Source organism: Motacilla alba, chromosome 5 (genome assembly GCF_015832195.1).
Source record: "Motacilla alba alba isolate MOTALB_02 chromosome 5, Motacilla_alba_V1.0_pri, whole genome shotgun sequence".
Lineage (NCBI taxonomy): Eukaryota > Metazoa > Chordata > Aves > Passeriformes > Motacillidae > Motacilla > Motacilla alba.
In genome coordinates, this window is record NC_052020.1 from 10,701,201 (window position 1) to 10,728,085 (window position 26,885).

Genomic DNA, 26,885 nt, shown 5'->3' on the forward strand with positions numbered 1-26,885 from the left:
CTCTGCTGGTGCCAGGGCTGTGTCTCGGGAGGTCATGGAGGAAGCCGAGGCGAGCATTGGATGGCACTGAAAGCAAGACTTGACTCTACTCAAAGAGGGGGAGAAGTCACTTCTGGTTAAAACAGGCAGAAAGAGAAGAAAGTGATGTACCTCCTAAAGGAAAGGAAAGGTTTCTGAGCCATGTGAGAGAGGGAGAGCCCAGACCTGCCTCCTGCCCTGCTGCAGCTTTCACCAGGCATGAGCGCACGCTGCTCCATCCACCTGCACAAAGCTGGTGCTGCACTTTTCTTCTCATTCTTTGGCTTCCTGGAAACTCCTAAATCTAAAATAAAACACCTCTGGCCCCTGGTCTGCTGGGAGATTATGATTCTATTACTCTACTATATTGCTCAGGTGGGTAGGTTAATTAGGGCTGGCTCAAATATTTTGTCTTAACTGCTAAACAGAGATTAAATTACCACACACCTTCTGTGGCCATAAAAAAGGAAAGAAAACAGTCCACAGATAAGAAACCTTTCAGTTCATAGTCAGTACTTGATGCAGTGCATATCAACAGTCCTCTTCTAGAGCTGAGATGATACATGTTCACACTGATGTTTAAAAATCAATACAGCACTAATCCCAACAGAATCTTTTTGTGTATGGAAGGCCAAAACCACAGAAATATCTTAATGTAATCCTAAGTTTTTACAATTTTTATTGCCTATATTTACATCCCATCCTGCCATATTATAAATATTTTTAATTTTAAAAAAATTCAAACCCCTGCTTCTTTTATTTTTTCTTATTGACTGATAAACATTCAGACAGTTCAGCAGAAAAGCTTGTCAGTGTTCTAGCAGAGACATAAATATATTTAATGGAATAGGTTAGCAAGTGATAGATGGTTCTTGCTACATTTAGGGGTTGTTTTTCTTGAAGATCACAGGCACAAAGGAGACATTGTGCAATCTTGTTTACACGTGTGTGCAGTTTTGCAGGGCATAGTGTGCTGTCTAGAATTTGTGGTTTGGCTTTCAATTTAATGTTTTTAGACAAAATGTAAGATTTTATTTTTTGTGCCTTAGCAAGTTTTAGTAGCTGTTGTTTTTCTATGACATTTTGGTTCTTCTGCTGGAAGAAGAGATGGGAAATGAGGATAACAAGCTCAGAATATCAACTTTCATGAAGCTAGCGTGCGACTTACATTAAAGCACCAAAACTGAGGAACACTGAAGCCATTTCTAAAAGGCAAGACAAATTACTGAGGAAAAGTTCCTTGTTCTGTTACAGCTGCAGATGAAGCTGTAAAGGCAATGAGTGACTCAGTGACCATGTAAGTGAGGCACTACTAAAAGTTAGTGCATTTGCAATAGCAGTGTGGATGCTTTAGCACTTTTTCCAAGAAAAGCATGCTGGATTTAATGCTTACCACGCTGCAATGCTGCTGAGCTCACTGGGCTTCAGAAACAGAATATACACAGGCTGATTTTGTCGGTATAAAGTCACAGAATGAGGAAAGAGAAACAACTAAAAATGCACCTAGGTGAGTGACCAGAACAGCGTGCTGATAGTACCTGTGTGGGTGCGAATGTGCTTCTGCAGGTCTCCAGAGGTCTTGAAGGATTTGGTGCAGTTCTCCTCGGTGCAGCGATAGGGCTTCTCCCCGGTGTGCGTGCGCACGTGGCTTTTTAACCCGTACCCTGGGCAGCACAAAGGGTGTTAGCAGGGCACAGCACAGCATCAGCACACTCAGCAACCATCACCAGCAAAAGCTGGGCTTGCTATTCCACTCAGGAATGCTCATGAGTAAAATTTACTCTTTTGTTCTTTGCAAGCTCTTCATTCTACCCTACAGAGCAGCAGAACTCTAGGTAACAGATTAGAAATTCTTTGATTCTTTATTTTTTATTATTTTATTTCTTTCCATAATTCTTCTCCTTCCCTTCAGAAGGATAAACTGCAATTATGCGGACAAATATTTATTCTGCCTTCTGAAGAAGCCATGTGCTGTGCATTCCATCTAGTTTTTACCTCTTCCCACTAGTGTCATCAAAATGGCATTTAATTATTTGCTCACAGGAAAGCAATAACCACTAACAAAGTCAGCAGTAAAATCACATATACAGGTGCTAACCAAGAGCTGTCATAGACACACATTCTCTTTAAGATTACTTTTAGGAACTCATCATCATCAAAAACCCTACCAGTCTGAAGTGAACGTTGGATCAGGCCTTCTATAAATTATTTTGCAATGAGCATTTAACCAAAATTTTCCATTCAGTACTTCCCTGAAAAGATAATGACTAAAGAAGCCTGAAACAGCCATTTTAGAAAATGAACCTGAATTTCACTTGTATCCACAAGTGATGTATAAATTTGTACAAAATAAAGTCTGTAAGAAAATGACATCTGCTTTAATTTCAGTGACTTCTTCCCGAAACAGCTGAAATGCCTGTTCTTGATGTTTTTTTAAAGCATGAAGTGTGTTAACCAAGCTAAGCATTAATTCACATTTCTATCTAAAATAAACTCAATTTCATGACCCAACCCAGGAGAGTTCTTAACATTTAAACCAAAGACTACTCAGTACTTAAAGTGAACTTTGTCCAAGGCAAGGATTGTTGAACTACAATAGTACAATGGCTCTGATCAAAAAATACAGTATTTATAAACAAACAGCTGTTATAGCTATACATAAGTGTGTTACAAAGGAAGAGAGTATTTAATGACATAGTTTTGAAATCCCTTTGCAAACACTATGCAATTAAACTTAGGTGCAGCCCTTTAAAAGTGTGGTTGTTTCCCTTTTGACTTTTTGAATCAGTATTTATTTTGCTTGTTTCTATTCAAAGCAATTGTAGCAAATGTATTAGATCAGATTAAGTTATTTCAAAAATACCTTATTGAAAAAACAGAGCCTAACTTTTCTAAGCATGATACTAATTTACATTCCAAGTAAAAGAATAAAAATTGAAACAAGTTTTGCTCTTCCACTTTCTTCTGTTTCATTCCTCATAATTGCATTTTGTACAATCAAATTCCATCTCAGGGCATCATTTATGAGCAGAGTAATCTGTACAAATGGGGAGTTTACTTCATGACAGATGTCACTCTGATACAAATTCCATAAAGGACACTTAAACCAGCATCTTCTATCAAAGTTCCTTTCAAATTTAGACCAGAAGATCAGGAATCTGCTCCTAGCCTACAGGTTCAGCTTTTTATTATCACCTCATTTAACTTTTGCTATTAGTTTAATGGTAAGAAAGGCCTATTTTTGACATTTAGTTTACTGTAGATGACAGATGAAGAGTGAGGGAAGTGTTGAGTGCTTCACCTCCTTCCCCCTTCAGTAAGGGTTAAATCCTCTGTCCTTTCTATTGCTACACTAGCTGAAAAGGTGACTCTTTTCCCAGTTGTCCCAACCAACTCAGCCGTTAAAAAAGGCATTTTTTACTTATAAAAACTTACTTTATTCACAGACAAACACAAACAAGCAGGAGGAGCTAGTCTGCACAAGATTACCTGTTGCAAAGGCTTTGCCACATCCAGGATGTTCACACTGGTATGGTCTGTCTCCTGTGTGAGACCTTTCATGCACCTGTTGACATTCAGAACAGTGACTTAATGAAATGCTGGATCTGGTTTCTTCAGCACAGAAACAGTTTATTCTCAAAGCCAACATATTTTATTTATCTTACTAAGATTCACATTGAAGTGCCTGTTTATATCAGTGATGGAAAAAATAATGAAATATGGTAACAACATTTTCCCTAAAACTAAAGATGTCTCTTTCCAAGGTCTGGCCTGATCCTGCCAGTCAGTTTGGCACAAAACACTTCTGTAAATACATGCAGAGTTGCCATCATGCACTACATTAAAGACAGGAGGTAAATATGCCTCAGAGCCCACTCTCCATCTCATTTTTGACTCCGCTCATCATTGACTTCCAATGATGCTCTTATATTGCACAAAACCTCTACAGCAAGGTTACCTCATCAGCAAGGGATTGTGCCAGCCTCAGCTGCAATGTGAGCAGCCCTATACCATTTACCATTTCAGTAATTCCTTTGCTTAATTTAAAATAAGGAAGAGAATTAAGAAGCTTCCATCTGTGAAGAAAAGATGTTCCAGTTTTTCACTTTGAATATTAGTTTTGAAGAGTCTCACTTTGTACTCTGATGGTGAAATATTTCAAAACCTGGAATTTTTGCATGATCATGCATACATATAAAGTTGATAAAGCAAATGCTGGATTCCAGAATTTCTGTGACACTGCTGGTGGGAACAACCTCCCCATGCTGGCAAGAGAGCAGCTGAACATGATCCCAGAACACTAAGTAAACTCAGCTAGGCACCACCAATTACTGTAAAATCAATCCAATAAACATCAAAAACAAAACAGCCCCATTGCAACTGGCTCCCTCTCAATTTCTATTACTTCTAACCACATAATCTTTCCCAAAAAATAATATCTACAAAGCAGCAATGCACATTTTACATCTCATCACCTTAAGATGGTGAGCTGTTGTGTAGAGTTTTCCACAGCCATCATAATCACAGCGAAAGGCCTTCTCTCCAGTCTGTTGAGATTTTGCAGTCACTCTTGTTCCATGTCCTTGCAAGACAATCTTAAGTGAAAGAGAAAAAAAAATTTAAAAACCCAAACCACATACTAACAAAAGAACAAGCAAAAGGGATCAGAGAAGTTACACACTTTATTTTGCTATTAAGACAGAGCTGATTCTGACAGGTTTCTTTTGTTTCTCTTTGCTTTGCTATGCCATGTATTTCTGAGCCCTCAATAAATAAACTAAAAATAAATAACTGGAAATCATGATGGAAACTGTAAAACATTTACTTGTACCTAGAAAATTTAAAAGCCTGCATTAATTAGCCCACTGACAAAGACAAATGATTTAAAATATAAGCACAGTGGTAAAATTACCAAATTAATAGACAGACAAGTCATAGATTATATCTGAGGCACTAGATCTGTTCCTCAGAGAAATTAGTTTTAAATCAGACCACCTTCAAATACAAGTTCATGGAAAGGCCAAACAATAATTAAACGTCCTTAGAATGAGCATTTTTTGAAAATGAAGGAAAGCATTTTGTACTTGGTTTGCCATGCATGTCCTTTGATCCAGCTAATTGGAGCATTGTGAGCTAGGTTCTACTCTCCCTTGTGGCATGACAACAGGAAAATAAACAGCCCAGCTTCAGGAGGCACCTGAAACCCCTTGTACAGGCTCCCTCCTAGCCTGTACTGACACGCAAGAAACATGAAAAAAACCTGACATCCATACAGAGAGAACACAGAGGCAGCAGGCCAAACATCAGTATTTCCATTCAACTCTGTGCAAAGCAATCGAGACTGTTTTATACAGTCTGTCCTTCCAAATCAACTCCCTTTTGTTACCGATCCCATTCTATTCCAAACTGTCAAAAGAACATTTCACAGGATGGATGAGGAGACAATAATCTCAGCAGAAAACAGTGTCAGCTGCAGCAGGTTGCTCACAGCCATATCCAAATTGGTTCTGAGTATCTCTAAAGATGGAGACTCCTGAAGTCTGCTCCCAACATTCACATTCCCAACTAATTCTTTTGGCAACTGAGGCTGTGCAAAGTGGCTCCCTTTGCTCAGTAACCTGCTCAGATTGCCCCTTGCCATCCCTGAACTCCAGATGCTCCTCTGCTGTGCCCTGCTGTGATGCCTTCTGCAGACACCGAGGATGTTAACATTCCCCGTCAGGACGCGGGCCTGTGAACACGAGGCTTGCTCCACTTGTCTGAAGAAGGCTTCATCTTCCTCCTGATCACGACCTTGTGGCGCAGTCACCACCTCAGCACCCACACTGGGCTGAGCCATCTCCCATCCCAAAGCCCTGTGCAGTCCTGCTGTTCCCACTGGAAGGGCAGCTCCTGCTGCTCTCCTTCCCCAGCTGGCCCTTCTAAAGAGCCTGGGTCCATCACCACAGCACTTCAGCCATCTGAGCCCTCCCACCACAGCTCCCTGCACCAGGGAGACTGCAACAGCACACACCTTTATTTTTATTTCCTCTTTCAGAGAAATCACAGATTTCACTGCTAACACCTTTCCTAGAGATTCTTCAGAGAGGATGGAATAACCTGTTACGTTCAGACTGTTCATAAGACTAAAGGAGCAAAGTTTAATACAGAACTTTTAATCAGCTGAAATGTTCAACTCCATCACTTCAGAAAATCTTCCCTGGAACCACAGAGAAAAACAACCTTCTGCATCAAGAAATCATTACTGATACTATTGTTTAACCCGTGACAACATGAATCACAGAAATCACTTCAGTACATTAAGGATCATGAAGAATACACTTGGTTGAGCACCTGCACTGAAGCACTAATTATTTTTTTCCTATCTATATTTCTACTACTATTTCTTTGTTGTTCCAGCATATAAAAATATTCATGTAAAGTATTTATATAAAAATATGTGTATACTTGCTAAGTTCTGCCACAAAGCTCAAGTATGCCAAAGTTGAAAAGAAAATGAAAACAATTCTGCAATGTGCTGATATCCGCAAGGAAATAGACAGCCATAATCCTACCAATATTAAGATGGATACAAAAAGTGGGGAGGAAGCACCTTTCTAATAATGTGGAACTTACTGAGAGGAACTGTGTACTTCAAATACTTTCAAACAGAATGAATAAATTAATAGAATTTTAAACCCCCTATTTTTAAGAGATCACACATGTATCCTGATCTCAGAGAGGTAACACAGGAGAAGAACAAAGATCTTGGATCAGATTTTTCTACTGCACACATAAGAGCAGAGTCATATAATCAGAGTGGGTATTATGAGCAGATGGGTAAGACAGGTTTGAAAGGAAATAGTGAGATATCCATTTGGGCACACAGAGGGTTTTGTTTCCCCGTGTAGAAATCACAAAGAGGTTTTATGCTTTTTTTCTTTCCTGAAACACCTAACTAACCACACGCAAGTCTGAGTGACTGCTTAGCAGTGTGACATCTGTTCTGTTCCCTGTGGACTTAAAAAGTTTATTAATATACACCTATTTAATTCTACATCTAAATATGAGACTTTTATATATTATATATTAATACATATGAATACAGAATGAGTTACAAGTAGGTATCTACTTAAATCAAGATGTAAGAATGATTTCTATTTTCCAACAGAACTGATAGCTGTGGGCCCCTTCAACTGAAGGCCAACTGTAGTTACCTTATAAGGGTCAGAATTTGAGACTAAGCCTCACTACCTTTTTGAAATAGCAGATCTTGTTTTGTTTGGAGCACGCAGTGCTCCATAAGATTGGCACATTTCCATATTGCACATATGTTGCCATATATGTATAAGATAAAACCACCTCCACATTCAGTTTGCTTTGGGGCTGAAGCCAAAATCAATATTTAGGTGGACACTGATTACAGGTAATTTTGCTTAATAGGCTCTTAACTCAGGTAAAACCAACAAAGCTTTTATCTTACTTGTACTTGAATTTTGCCTTTCATTGGAGTTGTATCCCTATTCCAACCTACAAGTGCAAACCCTCTAAATTTTTAAATTTCATTTTCTGGAACGTGGTCCAAAACAGTAAATAATGCAAGTATTAGTTATTCTCTCCTTCCCAGTCATGCCACACAGGCAAAAGTGAAGTGTCTGCAGCTTTAAACATTGTGGGATCTGACTTGTAAAAGATTAAAAATAGAAAATTTGAGCTGTGAGAGGTGAGCCTGTAATTATTCCTTTCCAAGATTATGTATTTTGAACTTGGAAAAAGACATTCTTCCTCTTTATCTACTTCATTACTTCTTAAATTAGGCAACAAGAAAAGGTTTGCCCACAGAAGCCCCATTCTAAATGCAATGACTTTTCCATTTTTGATTTTGTCATCTGAACATGTGAAGATATAGAGGTTTTACTATTATTTTAGTTGTATATTTGAAACCCAGGACACATTTTTCTTTGTCTTTTCCTTTAATAAAATACATTATAATGCCAAATACCATTCTCCTTACATAATTTTATGGATCCCAGGGAAAAAAGCTTGAGACTTAGTAAGCTGCACCTGTATTTTCCATTACCCTTTGAACTTTTACAATAATCTTTTAACATTTAAAGGCTTTTACATTTCTGTGAACTAACAATATGGATCCAGAAGAAGAAATTTAAGTCTTTTTCTGTTCTTTAAGCATTCTCTAGGAGGAACACTCTTAACTACTGATTCCTTATAAAACCTGGTGTAAAGGTCAGGGACCCTAACAGGACAAGTGGAATCAAAATAAGTCATTAAAGAGAGAACAGTTCCAGATCTATGCCTGGAATAATCTCTCCTAGAAGAAATTTAATAACTGAGACAACATTTTTCTGCTTTAAATACTATCAAAACTCAGCTCCTTCTCTGGAAAGAACTTCTGAAGTACTTACACTCCTATTGAAGAAATACTCAGGTCAGCTTGAAAAATCTTAGAAAGCCAACACAATTTTTAATTACTTTTTAACAGGAAAACCCCCTAGACAACAGTAAGTATTAGAAGATCTTTTACAACTCTTGTGACAGGATCTTGTACAGAGTGAGATAATATAATCTATCTGTATAGTTTGAAATCTACAACTTCTGAAGGGTGGAAGCAAACCATAGTTCATGGCTACAGGACTCCCTATCATGCACCTTGCTGGGCAGAAAAGACAAAAGAAATAAACATAATTAATTATTTCGTATTAAGCACATACCTGCATTTTTTTATCTTGTTCATTTTCACCTATAATTCCTGTGCTACTAACACTGTCATTTCCATCAATAGACACCTGAAAAACAAAGTTGAAATGGGAAAAACATTTACAACACCAGTTACTTTTATTCATCTGAGAAACAGAGGGTTGCAGACAGTTCCTGGGTTTATTATGTCATAGCTCTCTAGCTCCCTCTTGGAACATGGTTATCCCATAGTACATGAACTTAAACAAAAATCACCACTTGCAACACCTGCGTTATAGAACAGACCAAGTGAGCACAGCAAAGTTGTTTTATAACAAGCTAGGAAAGACTGCAAGAACTAAGGATGTTAAATTATTAGACTGACAAAAGTATTACAATAAATCAATACATTTAACAATACTGAGTTCTGATTAAAAAAAACAACAACCATTTACTTCTTTTGTAACAAAGATATCTCTCTCACTCCTTGTTAAGCAGAATGTACTTGTTTCAAACAGCTCAACTGCTTTTTGAATCAAAATACCTAAGACAATGTGTTACATCTCAATTTGAACTAGTCCAATTACAACTAAGCAAGGACTTGGGTATTGCTACATACATTTGTTTTTAAAGACAGTCGCCAGGAGGAGAAAGGTATTGCCGTTTCCAAGGAGCTCACAAAAATATTTGAAAGACTGTTAGATGTTAATGTGAAACTTTTATTTAAATAAAAATGTAATTACCCAGTTTTTAAAAAGTCCCCATACTCTCTCACAAGCAGCAGCTCAAAGAATAGCAAGTTACTGGTCACTATATAAAAAAGTATACTTTGCATAGTTTCCCATCCCTAAACTGTCTCTGTACTAACCACAGGCATTCCCAATACTCTCTGCCTCCATTATATTCAAGGCTGAGACTGATGCACCTAAGCCTAGTCTAAGTGATTTTATCCTTCTCTGAAGCAGTTTGGCAGGAACCCTGCCTCGCAAGAGCCACAGCAGGCCCCTGAGATCACTGGGGGTTTGTGAAGCACCTTGCCCAAAGCACCAGCCCCCAGCAGTTTGTTTGGAGACTGGCAGGAACTCATCCCACAAGAGGTTTTCACACACTCTCTCTAAATTAGACAATTTACTTTTGGGAACTTTGAGCTTAAACAGTAATGAGGAAAGTGACCAAGCAGAGGCAAATTTACATTACATAAAGATTGAAGAGAGTGTCAGAAAGGAGGTAATTTTGGGGTGGTTTTTTCAGAGGGAAACAATAGCTATTTTGGAACCCCTTCTCCCTCAGAATTTTTAAAGGAAGAGGGGAGAACCTGCACGGAAAGGAGACGTGAATTACTTCATCCTGAACTTCCTGTTGTTGGTAGAGACAAGAACTGCTGACATGAAATTAGAACTCTATCAACTATTGGAAACAAATGATCCCAACAGAACGTGTGTGCATGTGTTGGGGCATGCACAAACCCCAGTTCCTGTGCTCTGCCAGCAGCTGTGATGGCACAGGAAAGCAGCTCATGGAGGAAAGTATGTGTTGTAACCTCTTCACCATTCCATCACCTATTCTCACTTCACTGAGAGCAATGACCTTTTCTCCTCGCTTGCTTTGGGAGGATGGTGGCATTGACTCAGCCCAAAATTACAGGACTCAAGTCTACATGTGCTTTGCATGTTGTGGAAAGTGGTACTTTCCTGCCTCAAGGAGAAGTGAGGGACAATGAAAAATGTACATGTTCCACCACTTCAGTGAGCTTCTGGGGAGTCTGCTTGGACCTCCTTGTATGAACTCTCTTATATTCTACACTGATCTTGGGCACCCCACTGATCTTTCTGTTTCTGCCTGTTGCATAGGACAGGGGAACAAAGAAACACCACTCTCCAAAATCACCTTTTTTTTCTTTGCCCTTTAAGTTTCGAAAAGAAAGCTTTAAAAGAACCAAACAAAAAAAGACACCCAACTTTAAACTTGTCCTTTGCAGTATTGTAAGGATTCTGGAAGGATTCTAGGGCAGATCTTTGAGCTCCTCCTAAAATCCTCTCCTTTATGCTAAAGAAAGATTTAGTCTGCCTTTAAATAAAAACAAAAGAACACCTCCATTGAGTCAAACCAAAGGCCATACTCCTGCACCATTTCACTTCCACCAGCAGCCAGTAGCACATGCTAGAGAACACTAAACAAACAGGCCAAGCATGTAGTGATGCATTCCCATAATATTCTGCCAACCTCCAGGCAGTTTGTGGTTTATGAACCTCCTGAACCAGGAGTTACGTGTTTCTACCTAATAGCCATGGACACATTTTTCTTCTATGAATTTATCTAATTACTCCTTGAATCCAAGGACATGTTAGTGTCCACAATATCCTGCAAGCAGTGCTTCACTTTGAGCTGTTCGAAAAAGCATCTTCATTCTTCTTGAATCCTTCACATGTGAGCTTCACCTGGTGTTTCCCAGTTTTGGAACTGGGGCAGCCAATGATAAGTCACTACTCTTCTTTGAGCTACTTAAAATTTTATAAAATTCTATCATATTCTTACCATGTGTATTTAATTTCTTCCTGTACCTTTCTCAAGGTGTCTGAAACACCAGCTATGAAAAGTGTACCTTGCCTCACTATGAAGGGTGCATGGACATGGAGAAGAATCATAAAACCACATTTCTTCTTTTAAGAGAGATCCAGGGTTCTAACCATTGAGCTAATATTTGGTTTTGTACCAAAATAACCCCATAAACCAGGTGTAGTGCTTGGAAAACTCACTTCTACTGACTGTCCCCTAAAGGTTCCAGCAGTATCATTCAGAATAAGGCTCTGAGATGAAAGTTAAAGAAAACATTTTTTCCTAAACAAACACACAAGGGCACTACAGGAAACAAATTCACATTACAGAATTAAAAAACCCATATTGAGTTAAATAGGATGAAAATGCAAATTTATTTGCATTTTTTCTGTTTCTTCTTCACCTTCTCAAACCAGAAACATATCAGAAATTATGATTAATAATAGCTGCTGGTTAAGAAGGGCAAAGTTGTGATTGATTTAATCTAAATGAAACAGTTCCTGTGGAATGTACAAAAGCTTGTGATTACAGCTCAACTAACACTGAATTACCTTTTATTTCATGAAATGTTAAAGCACAGCATCACAACACAATTTCACTGCCTGCCTTGGGATCTCTCAATTCTAACAGACAGAAGCATAATGAAAAGAATAGTGAATAAGCCATTTAATTATCCTAACTGGCCTCCCAAATTTTGACAACTCTTGGTGACATTAAGAGGACAGACTTTACAATATATTCTGCTCTTTTTCCAGAGCAATACAAGCACTGGTGGCAATTATCCAGCAACTGGGACACTGCTTAATTACAGAGTCATGGAAGTTGCATCACCCATTACCATACTTACTCATGCTTTAAAGAAGCCCAGTAAAGTGAGCAACATGAATTTTGTGCATCCTACTGCATTTTTACTATTGCAAATATGGATCAAAGAAGTATTTTTCTGAACTGTCTGATTGTCTTTTCTACACTTCATACTATGTGTTGCCCTTGCTCAGTACACCAGGCCATACTCTTCCCATTCAAAAACAATTAATCCAGCAATAGTGCCTGAACAAGAATAATTCAACTTCGTCCTTCTATGCAAGCAGTCCCTCCCAGAGACTCCTTTGCAATGCTATAGGATAGAGAAGATTATCATTTGGCTGTCTAAATGGCTTTCTAAATCCTCCTCCAGTTCAGTGTTCAATCTTTTCTCCTTTTTATGCAACACTAGGCACCAGAGCTGCTCAGGACAGTGAAGCACTGTCATGACAATTTGGTAATCTCTCTTCTAGGAGTCTGAGACTCTCCCAGTTACAATTTCATTTCTTAAACAACAATTGGCTTCTACTGCCAGATATGTTGTGCTGTACATTTTTTAAAGACAGGATGGCTAGAGAAGATGCCTTGCAGAGTACCTTGGCTGCATATTGTTCCAAAGCACTGATGGTGTCAGGGTCGATGGCAGCATCTCCTGTGTGCAGTCCTGCCACTGTGCCATCAGCCTGGATGGCCAAAATGGTGTCAGACTGGGGCATCTGCACCGTGTGGTGGATGTAGGCAGTGGTTCCATCCTCCAGCTGCACAGCTTGCAGGGCACTCTGGTCATAACTGTCTGAGGAATGATATTGCAGAGTGTTAGGGTTCTGAAAGGAGTAGCAGTGTGTTACACGAGAAACTACTGCTCTCCAGGAGGTGCCTCCCAAAGTCATGGACACGTATGAAATATATGGGAAATATAACCACGAGTATATGACATACATAAACACTGAAACTGATATTGTGAATAACACAGGAATTTGTTTTCAAGACAACACCTCGTACAGTTCTATTTCTACACTTTAAAAAGTACAAAAAAATTATATTGATCAAGCTTTACTTACAAAGGAAATCAAGAACACAAATATGCTTTCCGTTTCAAATCCACTTACAATAAAATGAAAATAATATAAGAGATCTACTGATATCATTACTTCAGATTTTAGAATTCACAGATCTCACATTTTAATAAGAGAATCATGCAAAAATGTAAAAGAAACACAAAATATAAAAATACTTTTTACCAAAAAAATTTATATTACACTCTTACTATTGTTGGTGGTAAAATGTAATTGTCACACTGGTTTAAACAGACTTAAAAAATACACTTGAGCACTTTTTCTAGAGAAGTGGTACTGTTTCCCAGACTAGTGTAATCATCTTCTGCAGAAACATAAGTCATCTGGAATAACTACATCTGCACTCTTGACTGTCAGCTGTCACATTTTCTGCCCTACTACCTAAAGGTATAAGCTCACTTTAAAGTGATCCTGGGCTAAATAAACAGTGAAACACACTGGGTTTGATTACATTTATAACTGTTACATGAGGCCCAAGTAAAGTCTCATTTCAATAATTTTCAGATATCAAAGTTAAAGCACCAAGCAATTCACACTGGGAATCCCATTAAGAGGATATTTTTAGAGAGAATCCTGTTAAATACTGCTGAAGTTCTGTTGGACAAATCCCACTTGCCAGAAGAGTTACCTTTGGAGGTGTGATGAATAAATGCTGTAGTTCCATCTTCCAGCTGAACTGCCTGTCCATCTTCCAGACGCAGGCTCTCCCCTGCTCAGGAGGAACAATTACAGCACTTCAGCAAGACTTCAAAGAATCCTTAGATGGAAAGATTAAACACTAAATACCCAGGATTACAAAATATCTAAGATATCTTCATGATTATTTCCATTAAAATAAGAAATCAAGCTATTATCATGACTGTTAATTACTTAATAGCAATATTTATTAGTAATACATTATTTTAGAACATATTTCTTGTATTATTGCACTCACTGCTTTTAGGCATAGGTACATGTTGAACATAAGCAGCAGAACCATCTTCTAATTGAATCACTTGGCCATCCATTAATTTACCATCTGAAATACACAGAATATTTTTAAGAATTCTAATTGTATAACACATCACAGTTTTAATACACAGTTGACACTTTCTAGATTAACATATAAATAAAATATCAACAAGAAATAATGTTTGGTAAATAGAAAGCAGAGTGACTGTACAGAGCTTTTAAAATTTTGGGATTAAAAAACCAGAAAAGGTCTGCTGTCCTATCTTTATATTTATACCATAAAGATCTCTTCACTTTTGTTTGACTTACGTTCTCATAAGATGCATTTTTACATCTTATTAGTAGCAAAATCAAAACATTTATTTTATAGTATTACCACAATTTCCCAAAGGAACTGGAACTTCAGAAACATGGGACAGATTTTGCCTGACTTTCCAATGCAAAGAGAGGGTTAGAAAGGGGAATACCACTTCAGTAGCCATCAGCTGGAGTGCTCTGCCTACCTTTAGAATTGTGCTGTATGTAAGCAGTGGAGCCATCAGCCAGGGTAACTGCTTGCAAACTTACACCTTCCATGTTTTCCAAGTTGTCACCATCTAGCAGGGAAAAAAGTTCACCTTCACTACAACCAGCATGGAACCCTAGAAACCTCAGCTGAAAGACTTCCATAAATTATGACATCTCCTCAAAGAACATTGCTTTGACAAATAAGAAGAGCAAGAAGTTCTTACTTGTTTTCTAAGCCTGGGACATGTACTAGGGTCATATATTCTAGATTTTTCTCTTTAAACATGACAGCTAAATGTTATTTTCCTTAACTAAAAAAAATACAATGTCACTGAATAAATAACTACCAAGCTGAGGTTTTAGGAGAACTATGAATTAAACATCAGAGCCAACAGTGAAATAATGACACACATACTTGTACTGATAGTTTTGTTTAGTACAACACTACTTGTCATTAATACACACAAAACTACTTAGATTAAAATGTAGATTTAGGAGAGAGTTTGTAATCAGGTAAAATCATAACAAAGCTGTCAGGAAAAATCAAGTTTAAGCCAATTTCACGTCATTAATCTATTTTAAAACTCAACTTGCCTAATACATACTTAGATATCAACTGAATTTACAAAGTATAAAGTATCAAGAATAAAGTATACTTGAATTTACCAAGTATAAAGACTATACAGAGAAAAAAGTCAGATTTTATATTTCATATACTTTGGGCACATTTACACTTCTATGATCTCAATTAAAAAATAATTTACATCCAGAATTACATTAGCTAATTTAATCAATCTCAGTTAACTGTTTTCTGTTGGACTTTTAATTCAGAATATACAACATGAATGTTAGTGTTTTAGCCGAGTTCCAAAGAGAAAAGACATAATAATGTAGAGGTATTTTAACCTGAAGGGTCACCTTGCACAGCTACAGCTTCTGTTAGACACAGAGTCACGTGCTGGGCCTCCATTCCTCCTCCAGAAAATTCCGTCATTCCCTGAGAGTCTCGATTTATCTGAGCTAATAACATTGTCTACCTAGAAAGAAAGTATTCAAAAACAGAAAATTCAAATACAGAGCCAGTACTACACAATCCCAGTTTAATGTGATTTTTTATACAGCTGCTACAAATAGTTTATGTTATGTTTTGTATAAAATAGAGGCAAAAATTGATTGATTTATCTGGAAAATACTTTGAAGGAATAAGAGTTATACGAAATAGATAAGTATTTTACTTTATTTAACAATTAACTTAGATGTTAAGGACTTCAGGTAGCAGTCATTAATATGAAGTACCCCAACCACGTTTAAATTTCAGTTAAATATAAATGATTTAACCAATGTACAAGGACTAATGGTGGTAATGACAGTACAGGTAATGATACCTATTTGTCCCAGAATTGAAATAAAACTGACAGTTCATCCACAGTCACACATGACAACAGCAGGGCTTTATCTGTACAAACCAAAGATCTCTCCAGTGCCAGTAAGAGGTTTAAAGCCAATGACACACTGCAAAAGTCTAACTGAACAATTCAACTAGTTCTCCAGATTTTCCAGAAAGGTTCCTGTTTAAACAAAAAACCGACCAACCAAAACAAAACAATCTGTCCTTTAAAATAATGAAGTATCCCATGATGAAATTTGTTAATTAGACAAAAGGCCAGTGATCAGGGAGTGACTGCTGTATCTCACAGAACACACAGAGCCATCCCTTTGCATACCCACATTTTTACCCAGGCATGTTTTAATATGGGAGATCACATCACAGCTTTTAATCCTAGTGTGGTTCTACAACCTGCTGGTTTATAATTCAAGGCTGAGAAGAATAATCTAGTGGGTTTAATTTATTTATGAGTACCTTTATAAATATATTTAACTATTTTTACCTCTACAGTCCAAAAATCTGCTCTTGAATAAGCAATTAATCAACAGTCTCAAAGACCACTGAGAAAATTGTACTTTTCTCAAAACTAAGGAATAATGAGCACAAAATTAGATCATGCAGGTACTTCAGTATGCCTACAGTATTTTAAAAGGTTGCCACACTAATTTAGTAGTTGAAAATTACACCCAAGCAGTATTTTCCAAATACATCCAAGTGTATAAAGTGAGCCAGACTTTCTCCTAGAGCTGCAGGCTAAGTTTCTTATTTACAGTTAATGGAACAGATAGAGCTGAACAAAGGAAGTGGAAAGCTAGGGTACCTTTGGGAAAGTTTTAAGCCCTCCTGCCTTTTTCATATGTTACATTGAAAATCATACAGAAAAACCTAAAACATTACTAATGATCAGTGCATAATTCTGTAAGAAATATGCCTTCCAAGATTAATAGCCTCATAATTTCTCTCTGGAACATTAAGGAAATTAAAATACTTGCAATAAGGAATTTGAACCTTGAACAAATGGCATCAAAAAATACAATTAAGAGAGAAATTAAAATATAATTCAAAATGGGCGTGAGGGGATTTTTTTAGGATCCAAGAGAAGATGGGTAATTCTTCCCAACATCCTTTTCAGGAAAAGAAGCTTTTACAGAAAATGAGGCCTCTAAAAGAGATGCAATACACATGAAAAGGAGAAGCCATCCAGACTAAACTGCATTTATATGGATGTCTCTGAAGAAAATGAATAGGAGAATTTGTTTGGGTACTATGATCTAAGAGACAAGGAACTGTACGAAGAACTGTATGAGGATACAGGAGATCCTGAGTTCAACCTCTGCCTCTGCCATGTCCATGACTGAGTTTGGAAAAGTAACTTCTTTTCCTACTATGCATTTATCATCCCCCCATCTCAAAATAGGCAGAAAACGTTCACTTAGGAAGCAGTTTGCTCACAAACCAAAAAGCAATCATGATGTAGCTACAGAGTCAGCCTAAGCAGCTACAGAAACAAAGCAGCCCAGCATTCATGGACTACGCAGCAAATAAGATCAGAAAACTGCTGCAGTTAAAAAAAAAACAAAAACCAACAACAAAAACCAACCAAACAAAAAAAAGAACCACACAACCCAAAAAAACCAACCAAACAAACAAAATTCCCCCCTCAACAACAACAATCTAGCAGCAAAAGGAGTTTTATCCAGCCCAGTCTGCAAGGGCTGCTTTTCTGGAGGTACTACCAGCTTGTAGCAAGTTAAATTAACTATTTCTGGTACTCTATGCTAGTGGCACCCAGAGGCTGGCTGTCCTCTGACTGCTAACAGAGGTCTGTATTAGCAGCCTTTTCCAGGCACTCAGTTTTCAGGACAGCTCATGGAAGCAGGCTGCAAAACAGCTACACCATTGCACCCAGCAGAGAAGAAAGGCTTCACAACCACAGCTGTTCATTGGAACTAGAGTGAAACAACTCCAGCAGACTGCACCTCAAAGGCCTGTCAGCGTCTGGTGGAGAATTCCCTCTCTTAGACTTCTTTTTAGATCCCCAGCACCTTTAGTATCATCTGCCTTCCTGCAGAACTCCTGGCTCTGCTCCCACCTTTGGGCAGCAGTGAGGGAGCCAGTCCATGCAGACAGCTGCAGAATCTGAGCAGAACTAATGGCTTAAGGGGTGAGTAGCTACTTCGGAAGGAAAATAAATCTAATGCCAGATACATTCAAGTGCTGCAGGAGCAATAGTATTTGTTTAAATTGTTTCACAGCGTTTGTTACTGTAGCATGGCTATCAACTCACACACACTGAAAACAGCTGAAGGGAACTGCTGCACACAGAACAATGGCTACAGCTTTCCTCTGCTCCAGGGGATCGGGACAATAACACAACCTCACACAAGAACTCAGCAGCAATGCAGCCTGTTTCTCCCAATTCCAGCTCCTTTCAATGGTCACTTCCAACACATCCTTTTCTCAATCCTTTGTCCTTCCACTGAGTTCCTTATCCCCTGTTCCATTCCTTCTCCTTGTGCCAATTTTCTTCTTCAGTCCTGTGATGATACCAAATTTCCAGGACATACCTCTTCCCAGCTATAGTCCCATCCTTCTTGTCAGAATAATATAAAATCCCATCCTTCTTGTCAGAATAATATAAAATACTTCCATGCCCACATTGATTCCTTCTGCAACCATTCTCCAGGTCTTCTCTTGGTGCTGGTCTGTTTTATGACCCCTCACACCGCTGTCTACCCCCTTCCTTCCTCTCTGTTGTCACCAGCTCATGTTCAGAGCCACCTTGGAACTGCATTCCCCACAAGAGGCTGGAGCACTGCTCCTCCCAAACACCAGCCCCAGCTTTGACTCCCTCTGCAGGGACACAGCAGCTTTGCTCTGTCACTGCTGTGCAGGGAAGAGAGCCTTCAGCCAAAAAGTGGATGTGCTGCTCCCTTCCAGCCTCTCCTCTTCCTCCCCACTGGAGAACACTGACTAGCCAGACAGGGCAGGACAGATGCAGGAAGGAAGGATGCAGGAAGGAAGGATGCAGAGTTGGCCTGTGTTGCAGAGAAAAGGGTCAATCTGTCAGAGGTAATGATGCCACAGTGTCACTTGGTAAGAGTAATCAAATACAGGAACAAATTGCCAAGCCAGGTATGGACTCTCCATCCTTACAGAGGTTCAAAGCAACTTGACACAGCCCTGAGCAACCTGGGCAAATGAGACTTGCTTTGATCAAGCCTGAAGCAGACAAATTGCTGAAAGTCCTTCCAACTTCACCTGCTCTCTGGTAATCATGTCAATAATACATACATCTACAACAGCATCACCTTGCTGTTCATGTATCATCCCCCCTGCAAAACCTACTCTCCTAACATTTTATAATTTGCTTTGCTTTTTCAAAACCAGCTGGTTTTCATCCAACTCAAGTCTCTTCCTTGCCTCCACTTCAGTCACACTCTTCAGTTTCCATCAAATCTGTCTCCATTATTTTTTCAATCTGAATCTCACCAGTTTCTCTCCCTAATCCATATAATTGCTTTTATTCCTCTGCATTTGCGTCAGTTAGCTTTTTTCTTTAAACCTCCTGTCTGCCAGGAGTTCTGTCAATAATAATCTAGGAAAGATTCCCTTCACCCACTTCAAATACTGCAGCTCATTAGTTACAGGTAGCTGAAAGTAACCTTTTTTAGGAAAAGCCAGGAACCCTGGGGTGGAGCCTACATAGCAGCTTGGCAAGATTGACACACGTGGAGTCTGCTTCAGCTCAAGAGCTGTCTTACAGAAAAGACAAGTCCGGGCTCAGTCACGAAGCACTCACTGAAGTGAAAACTTGAGAGCTGACTTTGTGAACTCTTGCAAATCTTCACAGATCATACGCAAGCTGCAACTGTCAATTTCCAAAGGCACATCAATGACATCAATGACGATATTTGGGCAGACTTTCACAAGGACAGTAACGTATCCTGCATTCCTGAAATGATTAGTCACCAAAACATGTCTATGGTATCCATGCAGAGAAAATCTTACCATTCTTTTAGATGGTTCAAACACTTCAGCCTGAGGCAAAAAAATTTGACAGAAAATCTCTGAACTGAAGAGTGTGTGACCACAGGCAGCCACACCATCTCCAGCACTGATCCCTTCAACAGCATCCAGGACACAGAGGTGCAAGCCCTTATTAAAAAAAAAAACAAAAAAAAAACCAAAAAAAAACCAAAACAAAGCACCACCCCTTGCAAATTATCTGAATAGAAAAAGATAGGCACACATTAAATTCTCAACACTTGGAAACCAAAGGCATGTGAAGGGGGAAAGGATGGTTAAAAACAAAAGATTTTTCATGAAGAGTCCATCAAGTTGCCTATCTAGAGAGCACCTCCTTGAAGTTTTCCTCCACCAACAAACAAATAGAATTTTCTGGGTGCTGTCACTTGTTTTGGAGAAAAGATGCAACGTTAGAAGAAAGGTTTTTATGTAAACTCAGTGTGGCAACTGGAAACACGAATCCCCACTAAAAACTAGGAATCAGCAATTAAAAAACAGCAGGTGGGATTCAGGGAACTGAAAAGCAAGGGGAGAGCTGGCAGAGGACATGACAGAGGCCATGGCTGTGCTGGAGCAGAAAGGGGGTTTGGGGCACTTGGGAACCCCAGCAGCTGAGAGGACAGCCCAGTATGGCTGGAAAATAGCAGAAATTAGCAATTTAAAGAATAACTGTACCACTGGACAAAGGAAAAATCCTGCAGTGACGGTAGCAGAAACTCCTTAGAGAGACAAAGATGATGCTTAGAAGATGATTAATGGGAAATGGAATAAAATTCGTAATAGCAGGCATGGAAGAAAACTTACTGTTACAAAATACAAACTTAGAACATGCGAACAAACTGGGAAAGAATGACAGGAAAAAAGCTACTCTAGCCATTCAGCAACCTTGTGATTGTTCACTCCCCTCATGCAGACAGCTCTGAGAAGTTTGAAATAATATGCATTTATTTCATTTGAAAGGAAACATCACTTTTATTTTTAATACACTTCTAAATAATGTACAAAACCATTGCAATTTTATAAAACTTATAAAAACAGCAAATAAAAACCAATCAAGAAGGGTAATGTGGCAAATAATACACAGCCTCACAATAGTGAAACTTTTATTAAGGAATTTTAGAAAACTGTATTCCCATGTTTGACAAAGCTGGATCCCAAAATCAATGCAAGTATGTCCGCAGTGTAACATTATGAAGTATTTTTCTGAGTTAAATACTGCCTACCTTAGGGTCCTTGTCAACTGATGTGATTGCAAATAGCAGTAATTTCACAAAACTAGTCTGAGCAACAAATGTGTGAAAACTGAAAAATAGTACCTATAATTAACAATCTGGTTAAATCCACTTCAACTGATAATTCATATGTGTTACAGCCTTCTGAGTCTCAGTGCAAAAAAAAAAAGTCTGACAGACTGGAAAACTGACTATTCCACACAAAGTTTTTTCAGGCAACCCAAGAAGACTTTTAGCATTTCTTCCCCCACTAATTACATAAAGTCATTTGTCATCTTTAAGATCAGAAATAGACACAGGAGAACTAAGACTCCTTTTACAATCTCACTTCTGCTCCCCTACATAGCTGCATGATAATCTTTTCAGTATTAAGCAGAAATCTGTAACAGGGTCAGAAATTAAATCTAGATCCTGTGGGTGCTTTGATCAAACACTTCAGGAGGTGTGGATTTCCTTCTTCATCAACAGCCCTTACCTTTTCCAGGATTTTTCTGCACTGAAAAATTGGGGTTTGCGCTGTTGTCAGTCAGACTGCCTTTCAGTGAATAAGTGTAACAACTACTTAATGTCGGGCACTTCTTAACTGCTCTGTGCTTTCTCACATAATCTCAATTTCTTTTACTGTATTTTCTCCAGTCTCTTACAAAGGCAAAACATAATTAAACAATTTCCACCACATTAATCATCCACAGTATAAAATGGAAACAAGGCTGAAATACAGAATAAAAACCTCTCCTAGAGAATCTGGTAACATCAGTTGGATTCAGATAATTTAACAGCAAATCACACAATCACTTTCTAATTTCCTACATGATAAACAAGTGTTGTAAATGATAAACCACAGGCTCTAAGTCTGGTTCTGCAGAAAAACCTGCCCAAGAGTGAGAGCACTGTCAGCTGCACAAGCCCAACATACACACTCTGAAGCAGTCAAACTCAAGGCTCCTTTTTATTCTTTTTACAGTATTTTAACCTTTCTGTTCCACAAGAGAGACATCCTAATAATAATGCAGTTCAAGACTAATTCACTGCCACAGTGTTTGGTATTTCTTCAGAAGTGAAAAATAAAATGCAGGACCAAAGTTATCATTGCCTTAACCACACATCAATCTGACTTAAATGTGAGCAGTGGGAAACACACTTAGCCTGACAAAATTACTTCATGTTCCAGCAGTCTTTTTCCCCAAAAAGTCATTTCACACAGTTTATAGTGCAAATGCTATCTACAAATTGTGACCGTTAAAAGTCTGATATCAATACTTGCATTTTATAGATACAAAAAAAATTGGATTAACCAGTGCAAATAAAGAATATTTACAAATCCTTACTCTAACTAATGAGATTATGTGTGTGTATTTTCACTCTGTGGGAACGTGAAGGTTGCTATAATTTTCGAAGGTATGGCATTTAAACACAGGAAGATTTAGAAAGTCACCCACCAACAAGTCCTACACATGTAGAACACTCAGGCTGATCCCAAATAGGACTTCTAACTACACACATTTCTTGAATACATTAGAGAAGAAATTTCTGGTTAATGAAAGGAGGCCAGAGTAGTTCCATCAGCACATGAGCTGTCAGCAGTGCTGACAGAAGCTCTACTCCTGCAGCTCTGGGACAAGCAGCTCACAGCAAACACCCAGTTCCATGACCACATCTGCCCTGGGTGCACCATTCCAGCAGCACGGCTTCCTGAGCCACAGGTTTGAAACAGATCTGGGAGTCTTCCAACAGAGGCAATTCCAAAAATCCTCCATTGGAAGCTGACAAGCAACTGAGACCCATGCAGCACTGTTTGCAGAGGTACAGACACCAGGATTCCCAAATTTTTAAATTAATTAAGTACAAAAAACCATATTAATGCAGCTGGTCAATGAGAAACATGCTAATGACTCAGTTATTATCATTAGCTGTAGTAGTACCTAGCAGCAGCAGTGTACTGGCTTGAGGAAGAGCCACCCATATAATCTGTCCCAAACACCAGACTCGAGCATGCCTGAAACACCCCTGCATCATCAGGAATGCCGGGCTGTGTGCATGGAATACCTTGCAGACCTACTGCAAATACAACTGCAGAACTCACCTACCCAAACAGCCCATCAAGTTTCTCTCAATGAAGGTGGTATTCCTTGTTCATTTCTTCTCTTCTGGCCAAACTTGTATTATCAGTGCTCAGGCATACCTTCCTTTCTAAAGAACCTCAAACCCATTTCTTTATTGTAGACTGACTAGTAATAAATTACTTGTGTTTTAATAGTGAAAAAAGGTTTGGGTAACTAATCATAATGTGCACACTCAGAAAAAAAGCTGAATGGCAGGTGAGCTGATTTTCTGAAAAAACTTAAAACATGATTAACAAAGATGAAAAAACCCCAAACCTAAAGTAATTTTACAGCACATGTTAGTGAGATAAAGCATTTCATTCCAAATTGATTTTTACCCTGGAAGTATAAAGGGAAACAGATTTAATGCACTTAACAGATGAATCAGTGTGCTTTTAAAACTACAGGCTTTTGTTTGGTTTGTTTTTACCATCAAGTGTATATATAGCTAAAACATGTATGCAGAAGGCATGCAGCCGATGCGTGGCACAACGGCATCTAAGTCACTCCTAGAAATGAGCAGTGATGCCTATTTACACTAAAAAATATATACAGTGAACTTTTGAAACACTTCGTGGGGCTACGCATCCCTTAAATCATAAAAGCTCCAGTTATATCGTGTTTTACACAAAACTGGGAACATCTGGTGATTAGATGTACAGTTAAGGGCTAAAAATCTGAAAGAAACTGAGACCTACTATTTCTACTGTTGTTTTACTTTTATGTCAAACAGACTCCGAACTTTTTAACTGTCAAGCAATCACAAAAGTCTCTTATTTACGTCACCAAAACAAACGGATCCTGGCCTTGCCCTTTCAAATCCTGCAAATCCACTGAGACTACCAACAAAGAGAGGAATTTTGAGTGGGTTGTTTTGTGCGGCTATGAGTTAATTAGCAATCTGGTAAGTGCATTACAGATGTATCAGCATTAGCCATGCCAGTTAATGGCAGTGCTTCAGCACAGGCTTGTATTTCAGGAGCTAAAGGGGCAGCCTGCTGGATTGCCAAAGCCAGATTACAAACAGAAACACAGTACATCGAAACACATCCTACAAAACTCCGTGCAGCACCACGTTAGCTATGTATGAATATACTTCAATATGAGCAAACCAACTAACTTGCGAATACAGACCCATCTTCCAATTCTAATCTGTCATCAGAAATGAAGACCACGAGCATGAAGCAGGTAACACAATTTTCTGCTCAAGTGTGTACAGAGGGAAACATTCTGCTGACAGTAAAATACAGATCGAGGTAAGCCTTACGTAGCTTTAAGTGTAACTCTGATGTCAATCTTGAAAATTGCAAAACCTGCTGGAACTGTAAATTCCCTTTGAAACTGAAAATTTCATTTATTTAACAAGCGTCATCTTGGTGGAGCAAAGTACAATCCCACTATACAATTAAAAACCAACCATGTAGCCCATATAGTTTTAGCAGACTAAGTCACTGGAAGCATCTACTAATTTAGTCCAATTTGGTTTGGCGTAACGGATCAATGATCCCTGGGACACAGAGGGGGAGAAGCAAAGTCATATTCCCTTCAGTAAATACAAATAAGGGTAGATTAAGTTACACTTAGGTACAGGCAAAACCCTGTAAACCCCACTATGTTGAGATGGGTCACCAGGCTTCCTTCCCCTCCTGCCTAGAAATGGTGTCCATGGGGAGACACCTCGCTCAGCCCGCTCTCTCCAGGCTCAGAACAAGAGCTGTGCACACCTCTTTGCATCTCAGAGCTGAACTCCTGGGCCACAGGAACAGACCACCCAATTCACGCTGTCTTTACCAGGTGATTTCCTCGCACAGAGGAGATAAAAACCCAAGCTGCCCCCAACTGATGCTGAGCAAAAAGCACTGCTGGTGAGCTGCAGAGATGTGCTAGAGATGTAGCAGCAACACAGGGAAAGTCAGTGATCAAGGCATGGCAAGGCCGGCCTGGATGCTGTGCTATGTACACACATGTCAGAGGAGTTACAGCAGATACCACGGGAGGCACAGCTCAGGGGATGGCCAAGCAATCAGGTACAAGCCAAAATGCAGACAGGAAAAGAGTAACTCCAAGAGCACCAAGATGGGTCCCACCCTCCTCATGAATATTTGCATTCTGGCCATTGTAAGGCTGAAACTGGAAGAATCGCCCTGATTATCTGTGTGTGTAGAAACCCACCCGAATCAATCCAAGCCCTTTGGAAAACAATTCGCTTCACAGGTGCCTGCTAACGACTCCTCGAAACACAACAGTGCTTCTCAAAGACTCCACCTATGCTGAGCACGGGTTAACGCTGAGCTCTTCAGGTGAGCACTCACACGCAATAGCAAGGGAAGACCAACACCCCGTAGGGCAAATGAAGCCATCCTGACCAAACTAAAGCCGAGGAACCCACGTCTTTGTTATCCCCGAGCCCATCCCACAGAGCTGCAGGGGAGCAGCCAGCGCTGGGAGCTGGCCACCGCTCAAACTCCCGGCAAATCCCTTCTCCTGGGCGGTACAGGACAGCAAAACGTCCACTGAGCTGAAGCAGCACACAACTGGAGATATTCTAAAGAAAAAAACTAATTTACAGCCTAATTTTGCACCTATTATCAGGGACTATTCATCACTTGACTATCAGTGCCTGTCTCCTGGGAAAAGCATTAAAAGCTACACAAGAATGAAGACAGAGTGATGTCAGGGTGATTTTCTACTGAAGTTTCTTTTACACTAATATACAGCAAAATTACTCTTTCTCAGATAGGGTAGTAGAAATGAAATATTAATTACAACGAGAACAGTGCAAATAAATTATCAAATCAATTTGAAATACACTTCTCCAAACTCTTTCAAAATGTTTATTTTTACATCTCATTTACGCTGCGTTTCATTACCAAAGCAATCATCTATTATTTGACCACATATTCCTGAGGCTCCTTTTCTGCAGTGATACAGACAAATCGCTTTTGACACAAACACAGCTTGAAAGCTCAAGGCATTAATGCAAAATACAAAGAAACAAGCCATGAAAACACGGCTACACCGTACTCTGCCATTCTAAAGCTGTATGGCAAAGGCACAAGGCTAACAATCTATCATGTGTATGTCAAAAAACTGCCAGTTAAGCACAATCTAATTTCATTTTTCAAGTACCTAGAAGCTACAACAGAAATATCTGGTATACAGTCTGCAAAGACAGCAGATCGACAACATTTGATGCAGATTAAATAAAACAAGAAATATTTGCTTCGAAAGACTGGGAGGTTGCAGTTCCTGTGTCACAGGACTAGAAATAACATTCCTTACAAATACTGCTATCACTCTGCATGTGATGGCAAAAGCAATTCTCTGATAGTTCAAAATGAAACCTTAAAAAATTTAAAACTTAAATAGAGATGCTCAACCGCAGCCTTGTTTTAGCAGAAAAATTAATTTTGTACGGGAGTCAAGACATTTTGCAGGCCATTATTCTAGAGGAGCAGCTTCTCGTTATCCCGTTCTATTAGAAGTTATAGCGGGAAAAAAAATGACGGGAGCAAGTGCAATATAAAAAATTAAAAAAAGAAAAAAAAGG

General features: G+C 38.9%; 1 protein-coding gene across 3 annotated transcripts in view; it reads right to left on the reverse strand.

Moving 5' to 3' along the window:
* ZNF143 (zinc finger protein 143) overlaps positions 1–26,885 on the reverse strand; it is a 38,591-nt gene that overhangs the window by 10,922 nt on the left and 784 nt on the right. For 2 of the 3 annotated variants that reach the window (XM_038138353.1, XM_038138351.1), the window contains exons 2-10: positions 15,492–15,622; positions 14,582–14,674; positions 14,062–14,145; positions 13,756–13,836; positions 12,648–12,844; positions 8,727–8,801; positions 4,494–4,613; positions 3,508–3,583; positions 1,557–1,682 (exon numbers count right to left, since the gene is read on the reverse strand). In XM_038138353.1, coding sequence (XP_037994281.1) covers positions 1,557–1,682; positions 3,508–3,583; positions 4,494–4,613; positions 8,727–8,801; positions 12,648–12,844; positions 13,756–13,836; positions 14,062–14,145; positions 14,582–14,674; positions 15,492–15,615 — 976 coding nt within the window. In that variant the 5' untranslated portion in view covers positions 15,616–15,622. The remainder of the gene's footprint in view (positions 1–1,556; positions 1,683–3,507; positions 3,584–4,493; positions 4,614–8,726; positions 8,802–12,647; positions 12,845–13,755; positions 13,837–14,061; positions 14,146–14,581; positions 14,675–15,491; positions 15,623–26,885) is intronic. The other variant, XM_038138352.1, reaches the window with a different exon arrangement.